Genomic DNA, 12,889 nt, shown 5'->3' with positions numbered 1-12,889 from the left:
CTGTAAAAGGAAATCAGTGTTTAGTAGTAAATGTTTCAAAATCTTATTTTATTTGGAAATGACCTAACTATTCAATAGACTTCCAACACTTAGCACACCCCTTAGAAATTTAAGTTATGCCAATCTGGAGAGACTATTTTAGACAGATATTTCTAAAGAATAATTATTAATAGAGTTTATATAAAAGCTCATATCTCATTTACATTTTATAGAAGTTTCTTCACTCGAGGTAATTTCCTTGTTGACAAACCTGTAACAGATATAATATTTAACTTATATTAAACCTAGTACAATGAAAATATCTACTTAATGTTAATTACTCTAAGATAATGTCTATATTAGATAGGTCGACAAACAAACATTAATATCAGGTATTTAATACTGAATATTTCCCAGTTCACATGAACCTCGAATTTATTGTTTAATTTAGAATTATTGATTTGTAAGCGCTTACCTTTTCTTAAGCCAAATAGAGCTCATTTACAAATTAACCTCAAAAATATTACCCAGAGACAAAGACATACCAAGACATATTTAGATAGAAACAGTGCAAGATCTAGCTTCACTTTCTACGTTTAGTCATGAATTAGATATTACAATATAAAATTTACTAGTTTATAAAAAGTTTGAAATAAATAAAAAATTTAAAGTCTTTTCCCCCTTTTCCTGTCTCAGGAGTTAGAGATGGTCTAGATAAGTGTTCCTGAGAGCCCTGGTTTCAAGGCACAGGGAAAGAAAATCAAGTTCTAACAAAGCAGGTCTAAACCAAATGGTGGCCAGACAAAGCAAAATGGCCATCAAAAATCACAACACAGAATAGAGTTAAAACATACACATATAAACCTGGCAGTCCTCATCAGACACTCCCTTAAATACAAGAATACAGTCTCTCAGAAAATCTCCTATAGAGACACAGAACTTCAGATCCAAGTACTAACATCAAAGATTTCAAAGGGAGGAAAGGAAGCCAGGTTGAAAAGAAGGGGGAGGAGGCAGGAGAGGGTGAAAGGGGTGGCCTTACAGATGTCTCCTGCCACCTACAGATACCCAGGCATTATGGGACTTTACCTTGGGCCTCCAGAGAAGGGAGGACTAGAACTCGGCCCTACCAGAAATCAGACCAGACCAGAACTAGAATTCGAGTTCTCTGCCAAGAGGAGGTGATCAGTCTCCAATCCTCAGCTCAGGCTGAGGGCCCTTCCTGCTTCCAGGACCGGGGGACTAGAAAGGATAGGAAGGGTTAAGGAGAGGAAAGAGAGAGGAAAGGGGAGAGAGGTCTATTAAGTCTCTTGTTCCTTACCCGGTCGGGGCACTCTGGCCAGTTGTCCACGTCAGGAGGAGACCAGGGACAAAAGTTGCAGCCGCTGGGTCTGGTCCATTGGCAGGCAAGCTGGCCCCTGAGTACCCCGAGTGGTCAGGATGTCAGTCCCAAATCCCACCTGAGTCGCCATTTGTTGTAGGAAGGGGGACCCCTTCCAGGGCCCGAAACTGGGCTCTTGTCTAACACTCAGAAATGAATTGTCTGAGGAGACACATGTGCTGACAAAGCAAGAGATTTTATTGGGATAGGGGACCCAAGTGGACAGCAGTAGAGTAAGGGAACCCAGGAGAACTGCTCAGCCGCGTGGCTCGCAGTCCCGGGTGTTATGGTGATGGGATTAGTTTCCGGGTGGTCTTTGGCCAATTATTCTAATTCAGTCTTTCCCGGTGGCGCACGCATAGCTCAGCCAAGATGGATGCTAGCTGAGAGGGATTCTGGGAAGTGGACGGACTCACGGTGTCTCCTTTAGACCTTTCCTGACTCTTCCGGTTGGTGGTGGCTTATTAGTTCCGTATTCCTTATCAGGATCTCCTGTCATAAAACAACTCATGCAAATAGTTACTATGGTGCCTGGCCAGAGTGTGCGGTTTCAATCAGTGTGCTTCCCCTAACATTAGTACACAAAGAACCCGTATATTAGATATTATCTTCGTTATTTAAAGTGAATCTAGGTCCCAGGGATCCTGCGGGATCAAGAGACCGGCCTACACCCACACAGGCACCTGTGGGTCTCATATTACAGACTTCTGAGGGCAGGCTGCACTTGGCCCCAGACAGTTCCAGAGGCCTGGAGACGGCCCCTTAAGGAGGAAAAGCTCGCGGTGTCTCCCGGCCAAAGTCAACGACTAGCCGCAAGGTCCGCTCCCGTCCCCAGCCCGCCTCCCTCCCGCTCCTCCCTGCGGCCCCTGACCCGCCCTGCCGGATGCAGGGAAACACTGTCCAGGAGGCTATGCCGGTGCGTCACCGGCTGGCGCTGGGCCAATGGCAGCCCGGAAGAGTGTCCTTTCTTCCGGTCGGGGAGGTGGGGGCCGGAATTTCCTGCGTTTCTGCCCAGCTAGTCATTTCACCGGGCTGGGTCGGTGCGCCCCGAGGCTTGGGTCCGGGGCTGGGGGTGGGGCTGGGCGGGTACCGCTTCCCAGGCGGTTTTCGGAACGGAAGTGGGAAGGACTGGGAGGCCAGGACCCTTCTCTGCGCCTTTGAACTATTAGTGACCCCCAGGAACGCGGTGTCCGTCAGGGTCCTGCCGCGCCGCGCGCTCTCCACGGCACCCGGCCCCGGGCGTACTTGACCCCGAGGAGACTGAAGTCCCACCTCGCCCGGGGCCAGGGGCCGTGGCGCTACGCTGAGCCCGCGACACCCGCCTCGGTGACCCGTCTCTGAGGGCTCCTGCGTCCAGGGGCTGCAATGGCTGCGGCGGCGCTGATGGACACGGCGCAGGTTAGTGGATGGGCTTCAGGCCCGCAGCCGCTCAGCCCTTCATCCTCACGTACTCGCAGTCGGGGGATCAAAGATGGGCATTGCTTTACGACTTGACGTCTTTTTCATCGCTCTGCTTTTGAGTCTGGGGTCCTGAGGGTTTGAGAGGGAGCGAGTGGTCACTTCCAGCCTCGGGTCCTGAATCCAGGGCAGGGATCATAGAGAGCGGGTCCCATTTCTGAACTCTAGTGGATGAGGTGGGAAACGGTTTCCTAGGCAATAGGAACCAGCGGTGTGCAAGTACAGAATGGAGCTGGGAGTGTTCAGAGAGCAGGTGGGCTGAAGTCAGCCTGGAATGGCCGGCTGAGAAGCCTGGCGTCTATTCTGAGAGTGTTCGGAGCCACAGAAGCCACAGAGCAGAGGAGGAAGGTGATGTGACTTACATCCTAACAGGGTCACCTGGATGCCAAGTGGAAAACTGACTGTGGGCTGAGGGTGAAGGTGGGGAGAGCAATCAGTAGCTGCTGCAATACTGCTGGCCAGGTGAGGAGGGCAGGCGATTGCAGGTAGAAGCGATTGGATTCTAGGTAGGTCTTCTAAGTGAGGCTGACCAGATTTTCTGAGGTGGAAACTGAGAAAGAAAAGCAGCGACTCGATGGATTTGGATTTTAGCAGCTGGAAGGATGGATGAACCATCAACTGAGAAGGGAACTTGTTTGTAGGAGGAATTTTCACTGGAAATAGCCGAAGTTACATTTGGGCCATGTTCTGATGTTCCAGGGACCCCTGAGTGGAGTTGACCCCTGAAGCTTGAGCAGCTAGACACAGAGTTATGGTGTTTGGGGGAGGCTTAGTTTAGGTTAAGAGACACTGAATATATAAAGGGACATTGGCAGACTATGCATAAAATAGAACTCTGACCCACAACCTGCAACAACCTGGCCAGGAAACAAACCCCCTTATCATACAATAAACAACCCAGGAAGCCATTTTGCTGTAAGTTAGACTTGCAGGAACCCAGATTGCTATCTCTAGTGACAGTCCAGGAAGTTAAACAATAATGTCTGTAACAGTTGGCCTCAAATAACCAGGACTTAATAACTGACAACTGCTCTCGTTTTTATTCCAACTTAAGACCAACCAGAAATAGCCAAATATGCACCTCTAACTGATCACCTAGAATGCTCTGCTTCTAGTTAGTTTGCCTACAGCTTTCCCAGGCCAACAGGGCATACCTGAAGCCTTCCATTATTTTTTCCACTTATAAAGCTTTCCCATTCCTCTGCCTGCCTTTGAGTCTCTGCCAACATAGGTGGTTGGGAGATGGGGACTGACACATATGCACTATTGATACTATGTATAAAATTGATAACTAATAAGAATCTACTGTATAGCACTGGAAACTCTACTCAGTGCTCTGTAGTGACTTAAATGGAAAGGAAATCCAAATAAGAGGGGATATATGTATACATATAGCTGATTTACTTTGTTGGATGGTAGAAACTAAACATTGTAAAGCAACTGTATGCCAATAAAATTATTTTTAATAAAAATATTTAAAAATAAAGGGAACACACATGAATTTTAAAAAAAATCAAAACTTTAAGTGGCTAACTTCCTTTCTATAACAAACTCAGAATAAATAGGCTTTTGCTTTTCTTGTTTGGTTGGTCTTTATTTTCACAATGAGAAACACCAGGGACTTCCCTGGCAGTTCAGTGGTTAGGATTCCAGGCTTTCACTGCAGGGGGCATGGATTTGATTCCTGGTCCGGGAACTAAGATCCCACAAGCTGCACTGAGTGGTTAGTTGCTCAGTCATGTCTGATTCTTTTGCGACCCCCATGAACCGTAGCCCGCCAGACTCCTCTGTCCAGGGGATTTTTTTCCAGACAAGAATACTGGAGTGGGTTGCCATTTCCTCCTCTAGGGGCTCTTCCCAACCCAGAGATTGAGCCCATGTCTCCTGTGTCTCCTGCATTGTAGGCTAATTCTTTACTGCTGAGCCATTGGCAAAACTCCTGTGGAAAAAAAAAAAAAAAAGAAACATCCAAAATGTGGCATCTGGTGTATGGACAAGGGTGTAACTGTGTGTCTGATTTAGGAGGGTGGCAGTGACCTTAGGGGGAAGGAGGAAGGAAAGTGGAGCCTGAGAACTGGGCATCTTGCTTCGGTACTTTGGCTGGCTTGTTTGGCATCATAGAAGGAGAGTTAGTGTTTGTGGTAGTAGCTGGGTGGGGAGAGGGGGTCTGTATGTAAGGAAAAGTGTATCTGGCAGCTGGCCAAATTTTCGTGGGGGCGTAGATATGAAAGGAAGTCTGAGGCTTGATGATGATGGAAGTAGTTTTTCAGTGAGGCCTGGGCTGGTGCTCATATGGCCATCTGCATTTTCACCAGGCCTTTGTGGACCCTTGAGGGAGCCATGGGATTTTCAGTCAGGCTGGAGAACCAAGGGGCAAATGGGGCAAGCTGGGAGAGCTGTTGGCAAGAGGACCAGAGAGGTTGGCTTTGAATAAGTGATTGATGAAGGGACAGAATGTGCCATACAGAGAAGCGAGGGGGTCTGCTGTAGTCCCGGGTAGCTTGGATTGAAGCCAGGATCATGGCCAGGTCAGGAGGCCTTCACCTCAAGGGTGGATGTTGTCCTTGGCATTGGGAATCATAGAAGGTCTGGGGCAGGTTGGGATTGTGGTTGTATTTGCCTAGAATTCTCTGGATGCTGTCAGGGAGGGGGAAATTTCTCCCTCTTCCTCTTGTTTGAGTTCTCGTGGCTGCACTAATAAAAATAATTAGCATAAGGCACATTAACAGGAGAAAAATACGTTTTAATGTAAGTGAAGTCAGAAATGGGACCTAAAAAGTGGCCAACGTCAGCATCTTTTACTTATTAGACAAACAATACCTTTGTGAGTAATCAACTGGACAAAGGAACTTAGATTTTGGGTGCCCAATTATGAAGAATCTCAACAAAGTTTGGGCTTCAGGTAGTAAATTAAAGAAGTAACAAGGTTTATTTATATAGGTTTCTTGGTCCAAATTCTCTCCCTTTGGCAATAAAGGTGTGCTTTACCTCTAGATACAGGGGGTGCACTTTTAAATAGTTTTCTTTCTTTCTTTTTTAAAAAAATATCTTGGCCCAGTTCATTCTATGTATTTGTTAATTTTTTTAACTTTTTGGCCATGTGTGACATGTGGGATCTTAGTTCCCTGACCAGGGGTTGAACCTGCGCCCCCTGCAGTGGAAGTGCAGAGTCTTAACTGTTGGACCTCCAGGGAGTGCACTTTTTACGTAGAAATTAATTTTCTGTTTTCAGGGAGACAGAAATGTAGGTCACAGTGTCCCTCTTGTGTTGGCTGTTTCTTCAGTAACTTTAATTCAAAATAATCAATAGGCCATTGAGGCACATTTTGGGGAGGCTTACGCTAGACCCTTGGAGAAGGCAATGGCACCCCATTCCAGTACTCTTGCCTGGAAAATCCCATGGACAGAGGAGCCTGGTAGGCTGCAGTCCATGGGGTAGTAAAGAGTCGGACATGACTGAGCAACTTCACCTTCACTTTTCACTTTCATGCATTGGAAAAGGAAATGGCAACCCACTCCAGTGTTCTTGCCTAGAGAATCCCAGGGACAGCAGAGTCTGGTGGGCTGCCGTCGATGGGGTCGCACAAAGTCGGACACGACTGAAGTGACTTAACAGCTTAGCAGCAGCATGCTAGACCCTAGTAGTTCCCTCCTCTGGATCTTCCTGTGTGGAAACAGAACAGGTAAGAGGAGTCCTCCAGCTTATTGAGGGCTTCCCATGTGGTGCTAATGTTAAAGAATCCGCCTGCCAATGTAGGAGACATAAGAGAGGTGGGTTCAGTTGCTGGATGGGGAAGAGCCACTGGAGTAGAAAATGGCCCTCCACACCAGTATTCTTGCCTTGAGAATTTCATGGACAGAGGAGACTGGCAGCCCATGGGATCACAAAGAGCTGGACACGACTGAGTGTCTGAGCACTGGTTCATTGAAGCAGATTTTTAGTTCTGAGAAGAGATCAGTTCAGGAAAACAATTATACCTCATTTCAGGAGGCAGTGATGCAGATGAGCTCCAGAAGCTAGGCCTATGGTACAAGCGATCAGGTAGTTAGTGAGACATTTGTAGGAAAACAAAAGGTTAATGTTTGGAGTCAATTATAAACCAGTTTCTGACGTCAGGATGCAGTCAAGAAGATTTCTAGCTGTCAGGGTCAAAGCATCTTTTGCAGTTTGAAATGTCTCTGATGTCACCAGGTGTTCTTTCTAAGTGGCTCATACAGCAGCAAGCATGAGGATTGTTTAAATATGAGCTGTTGTGGCAGTTTCTCTGAAATTTCTATCAAGTCGTCTAGCTTCAATTTTCAAGGCATCAGGAAAAGGGCAATTTTAGTTCTCAGTGATTCCAAGTCAAAAGGGTGGGAGAAAATTGGAAACATTAAAGAGTTGTAGCCAGATATTGGATGGAATTAGAACACTTCAGGATCTAGTCCAGATTTCAGGTAAACAACAAAACCTCAGTGAAACTAACAGTACTAAAATCATACATACAAGGGTTCAATTTAGAACCAGGGTTTAATCCCTGGTCAGGGAATTAAGATCCTGTAAACTAATGGTGCAGCTAAAAAGAAAAATAATGAAATAAAGTCAAGTTCTTTCAAACTGTTTGGTTGTATCTGAGTCTGTGTGTATTTCTCAAATATGACTTTCCAGTCAAAGGCCTTGATAAGATAACCAATATTTCTAATTGTGTTCTATTTTAAGGAGAACAGAGTCTTATTGAACTTTTCCAAATGTAACTATATTTTGAAAAAAATGAGAATACTCATGAGAGTTTCTGAATTCTGGAGCAATCAGGTGGGGAGAAAAAAATGTTTCATTTTTGCTTACAAAGGTATGCTGTGCCATGTTTAGTCACTTAGTCATGTCTGACTCTTTGCGACCTGGACTGTAGCCAGGCAGGCTCCTCTTTCTGTGGGTATTCTCCTGGCAAAAATACTGGAGTGGGTTGCCATTTCCTTCTCCAGGGGATCTTCCCAACCCAGGGAGGAACCCAGGTCTCCCATATTGCAGGAGGATTCTTTACCATCTGAGCCACTAGGGAAGCCCAAGAATACTGGAGTGGGTAGCCTATCCCTTCTCCAGGGGAAATTTCTGACCCAGGAATAGAACCAGGAACTTCTGCACTGCAGGTGGATTCTTTACCAGCTGAGCTACCAAGAAGTCCAATTCACCAAACTGCTGTAAATCTTTTTAAAAGAATTCCTTGCATTTGGAAAATAAAAGATTAAAAAATCAATAATATTGTATTTTAAACAGTCATAAAAAAATTATAATCATATCCATCAGTGTGTAATTAATTCTTGTTCCGCTTTGTGTCTAGTTCTTCCATTAGTTCTGTTGACTTTGCCTGATGATTAAATGTGAGGGTAACAGTGATATTCCAAGGAGTTTGTGAGAATTTTGTTAAGGCTTGAATGATTTGCCCAGTGAGGTGGGTGCCTTGATCACTGGAGATTATGTAATGTATACCCCCAAAAGAAAATACACTATAAAAAATTGTTTCTTTGCCCCTGTGATGTCATTAGTCTTGTAGCAAGGGAAGGCTTCAACCCATCTGGAAAGCATACGTGTAATAATAACATTCTGATAAACCATACTTAGTGGCTGTTGAATGATGTCCAGCTGCAAGTGCTCAAAGGGTCCAGAGAGAAGAGGTCTGAGGCATCTGGGGCAAAAATAGTTTTTCCCAGGGTTATGGACCTGAAAGGTCAGACATCACTGATAGGCTGGTTTTTTGTTTTATAGAATTCTCCCTGCCAATGTCTATTTAAGTGCACCTTAAATGCATGATGGTGAGTGAAGGAGTACAGGGGGAGAAATGAGATTTGCCAGGGAGCTGGGGAGAACTAAGTAGCCATCTTGGTTTGCCCATAGCCCTGACTGTTTGTTTAGTTTGCAACTGTTGTTTACCTATTTTAATTTCTCTTATTCGGTAGCATACTGTTGCCTTGGTACAAGGATATCAGGATGGCAAAAGTCTGGCAAGAAGGGGTCAGGATTTTTGCAGAAGCAGAATGGATTTTGTTCACATGTGTCATAGTCTTTAAAAATTCTGTTGCTACTGCCTTCACTTGAAGGTCAGTTTGGGCATTTCTCTGATACTTGGGTTCAATTCCTTTAGTCTGAGCCTCCATCTTGATGACAGATAACATTTTATGCCAGGATATATATGACTTCAGGAATTTCACCTAATTTCTGGAACACTTAGAACACATACCTATATAGACAAAACATAAAGAAGATGATAACAGTTTCTACATAATTTAATGTATCAAATACAGCTGATTAATTTAGTATCTTTTTATAAGGAGAAAGAATAAATCTTTGAGGTATTTTCAAGGGCCCCCAAGCTATCTCATCTCTCAAAGTCCTAAATCAAAAAGATTTCATTTACAATTTGATTTGAGGGAAGTTTGTCAAAAATATTTTTTTAAATTGGACTTTGTCAAATAGATCTTCATAGCAATGCTTCGTTATCCATTCAGTGAAACTAACAATTAAAACCTTTGGCAAATATAGATGGTTATGTAGTTCTGAGCAAAATTTAGCTCTTTTAATAGCAGTAGGACTAGATTTACTCAATGAATCAAAGAACTGATAAAGACAACAGAAAGTAAGTAATTATTTTGACAAGACAGAGGATCTTTGGTATTTTCCTAAGTATATTATTTAAAGGTAAAGAAAAGCCTTTCATAATCTCTTATTATCAAAAACAGACCAACAGGAAAACAAAAACTTTGTTCTTTTAATAGAAAACCAAATTCCAATTTTTACTGCTTTACTTTGATATTAAAACTTACTTGCTTAACTAAATCAATTCCAATCTTATTCAATCATGACCACATACAAAATTCCTTTCTAAAGACTCCTTTATGCACAATCCTACAGAATTTAATTTTAGTTTATCCCTTGTTTTCTTTCCCATTTAGAACAAACAAGCTTTAGGACAAAATTAGTTTCATTTTCCTTAACAAAAACATCTCCACACCTTATTTTTTCTCTTCCCAAAACACATTGTTTCTATTATTGTATCTGGCAGCTTTAACCACATATTTAATTGGAATCCTCAATCCTTTGAAATCTAATTTTTTTAGTGAAAATAAAGAAGTAAACAGTTGTAAACTTTATTAACATTTTGTGGCTTGGCAAATTTATAAGTACATTGTATAATTTCTAGAAACATGTTATTTCATAGTACAGTCTTTCAATAAAGCGCAAGATATATTCACCAGAGCCAAAAATACTTAATCTCTCTGTAATGAGAGGCCAAAAGTACATATAAACTTAGACATTAGCAATTAATGTTTCAGTACTTTATCTTACTTGGAAATGATCTAGGCATCTAACAAATTCCCATCACTTAATTTAACATAGCAAAACATAGGATATAACTTACCAAATGGATTTATGGAGTTATTTAAGTGGACATACTGTAACACAATTATTGTTTAAAAATCTACCTAAAAACTGATCACATTTACATCTATTTTATGTATTTATTTTTATTTATTTTTCCTGCCAAGTTGCATGGTTTACAGGATCTTAGTTCCCTGATCAAGGATCAGCCTGGGCCATGGCAACAAATCCTAATGATGGGGCCGCCAGGGAATTCCCTAATTTATTTGTTTTTAACAATCATACTTAGATTACTCATAAAAATTTCATGAGACTTTAATCTTTATCCTAAGTTTGTTTGTTTCTTTGGTGACAAACTTTGCAACAGAGACAATGAGCCCATTTGACTAATAAACCCAGGTAGAAAAAAAGTTGTTTATCTACATTACATTTAATGTTAAATCTGAGATATTAATTTAATCAACAAGTTTAAAAGTAGCTCTTATTTACTAAAGATTATCCTAAATATATGAACTCGAAAGATTTTTTTATTACGTATTTGAGAATTTTTATATAAGTGCTTATTTTTATAAGCCAATTAAATAAAGGTCTTTTACAAATTAATTTTGGCAGTGCCATCAGAGGTGGCATACACATATGGACTTACAGACAGACACAGCCAGGGAACTCGTAGCTCTCATTTTAAAACTTTAATCATGAATCAAGTACAACATAAAACTTAAGCATGTGTGCTCAGCCTATCAGTCATGTCTGACTCTGCAACTCCACGGACTGGGGCCTGCCAGGTTCCTCTGTCCATGGAATTTTCCAGGCAAGAATACTGAAAAGGGTTACCATTTCTTACTCCAGGGGATCTTCTCAATCCAGGGATCAAACCCAAGAGACTCTTGAGTCTCCTGCATTGGCAGGTGAATTCTTTACCACTGCACCACTGGGGAAGCATATAAAATTTGCTAGTTTATAAGTAACAGTTGGAATAAGTTAGATTATTTGCTCGGATTTTGTCCTTCGAGGAGAAGACAAATAAGATATGTATTTGCCCTTGGCAAACAATTTTAAGGAGGCTGTGACTTAGAGTTTCAACAAGAGAGGCTTTTTAGCAGTTGGTGTTTTAAAAAGTCTCTCTCTTTTCAATTTCAAGTTTTGCTGATTGAGCTAATCCAGGCTCAGGCTCAGTGGGCTGTGTTTACATTCAAAAGACATGATAAGGTTTATAACTTGAAGAGACAGAAAAAGAAAATATGCTTTCTCCTAGGAGTTTTGGAGTATCTTTGTCTATTATCATATGCCTTAGGGTAATTATTAGGGGCCCTGCATTTCAGACCCAGAGCTCAACTGGTATCTCTCTGCCTACCTGCCTGTGGGCATTGCTGTGGGCTGACACAGCAGTCATAGAAGTGTCTGAGATCTCCTCTGTGTTGGGGAGCTGGGGAGGAGGGTGAACAGTGAACAGAGAGGGAGTCCTGAGGAAAAAAGCTGATCATGGAATGAACTGTCCCCATCATCATGGCAGGGCTATGTGACCTTTGAGGACGTGACCATTTACTTCTCCCCAGAGGAGTGGGGACTCCTTGATGAGGCTCAGAGACTCCTGTACTGTGATGTGATGCTGGAGAACTTTGCACTGATCGCCTCCCTTGGTAAGGCTTTTACACCCACCCAGGTGTCCTGAGCTCATCTCTTCCCATTCCCTTTTCCCAAGAGGTGGTTCTTTCCTTCCCACAGCTGGGCTGTGGGCACTGCTTCCTCCCCTCCCCCTGCCTTTGTTTTTTGGGCTATGCTGGGTCTTCGTTGAAATGTGCAGGCTTCTCTAGTTGCAGTGAGTGGATTTCTCTAGTTGTGGTGTGCAGTATGTGGGTTCTTAGTTCCCCGACTAAGAATTGAACCCAAGTCCCCTGCATTGGGAAGTAGATTTTAACCACTGGATCACCAGGGAAGTCCCCCCACCTCTTCAGGTATATGTGTTATGGGTCCAGGGCTGAGCTGTGTGCAGGGTCCCATGCTCTCCTCAAGCAGCCTCAACACCTACTGTCTCAAAGCCTGGTGGGGAAGGGTCCTAGAAGGAGGAGTCTTGCAGTCAGCCCAGCAGATCCCGTCTGACTCAGCCACTGATCTCATGGGTGATTGCTCAGATCTCTGACAGTTCTGTTTGGCTCCTTTGCTCTAGCTAACATTGCCTAAGGCCTGACTGCCAGGAATTCTAGGCACTGATGTGGTCACTGTTTGCCATGACCACTGGGATGTTCCTGCCAGATCTCCCTTGTGTGTTCCTTTTGTAATTATGTTTCTTTTCCTGTGTTCTATTGTGGGATAATTCACCTGGGCAAGTGCTGGTCCCTTACCTGCCCCATCTTCCCCCTAGGACTTGCATCTTTCAGGTCACACATAGTTGCCCAGCTGGAGATGGGGGCAGAGCCCTGGGTGCCTGACCGAGTGGATATGACTTCAGCCATGGCAAGAGGGATGTATAGAGGGCTTGGCTCAGGTAAGTGTGGGTGGGGGAGCATGTGACATCACTACTGTCTTCAAATCATACCTGCTGCTTGTGTTCATCATTCTTTTGGTGCCAAGCCAATGGGCTTATATCTCTTCTACCTTGCCTTTCTTATTTCTGGTATGTTGACCACTGGTCATTTCTTCTCTGATTGGAGCCTCTGTCTGTGCCCCTCACTGTTTCCACAGCTCCCTCTGCAGCACTCTTCAGCATGGGTCTGCAT

The 12,889-nt window shown here is 43.4% G+C and overlaps 1 protein-coding gene across 4 annotated transcripts in view; it reads left to right on the top strand.

The window, feature by feature from the left end:
* Window positions 1-2,351: 2,351 nt before the first annotated feature.
* ZNF792 (zinc finger protein 792) overlaps window positions 2,352-12,889 on the top strand; it is a 41,270-nt gene continuing 30,732 nt past the window's right edge. For 3 of the 4 annotated variants that reach the window (XM_060398491.1, XM_060398492.1, XM_027977406.3), the window contains exons 1-3: window positions 2,352-2,758; window positions 11,686-11,812; window positions 12,535-12,657. In XM_060398491.1, coding sequence (XP_060254474.1) covers window positions 2,726-2,758; window positions 11,686-11,812; window positions 12,535-12,657 — 283 coding nt within the window. In that variant the 5' untranslated portion in view covers window positions 2,352-2,725. The other variant, XM_042231969.2, reaches the window with a different exon arrangement.

This window comes from Ovis aries, chromosome 14, assembly GCF_016772045.2.
Source record: "Ovis aries strain OAR_USU_Benz2616 breed Rambouillet chromosome 14, ARS-UI_Ramb_v3.0, whole genome shotgun sequence".
Lineage (NCBI taxonomy): Eukaryota > Metazoa > Chordata > Mammalia > Artiodactyla > Bovidae > Ovis > Ovis aries.
Note: the sequence above shows the minus strand (reverse complement) of the source record. Positions and strands in the feature narration are given on the sequence as shown.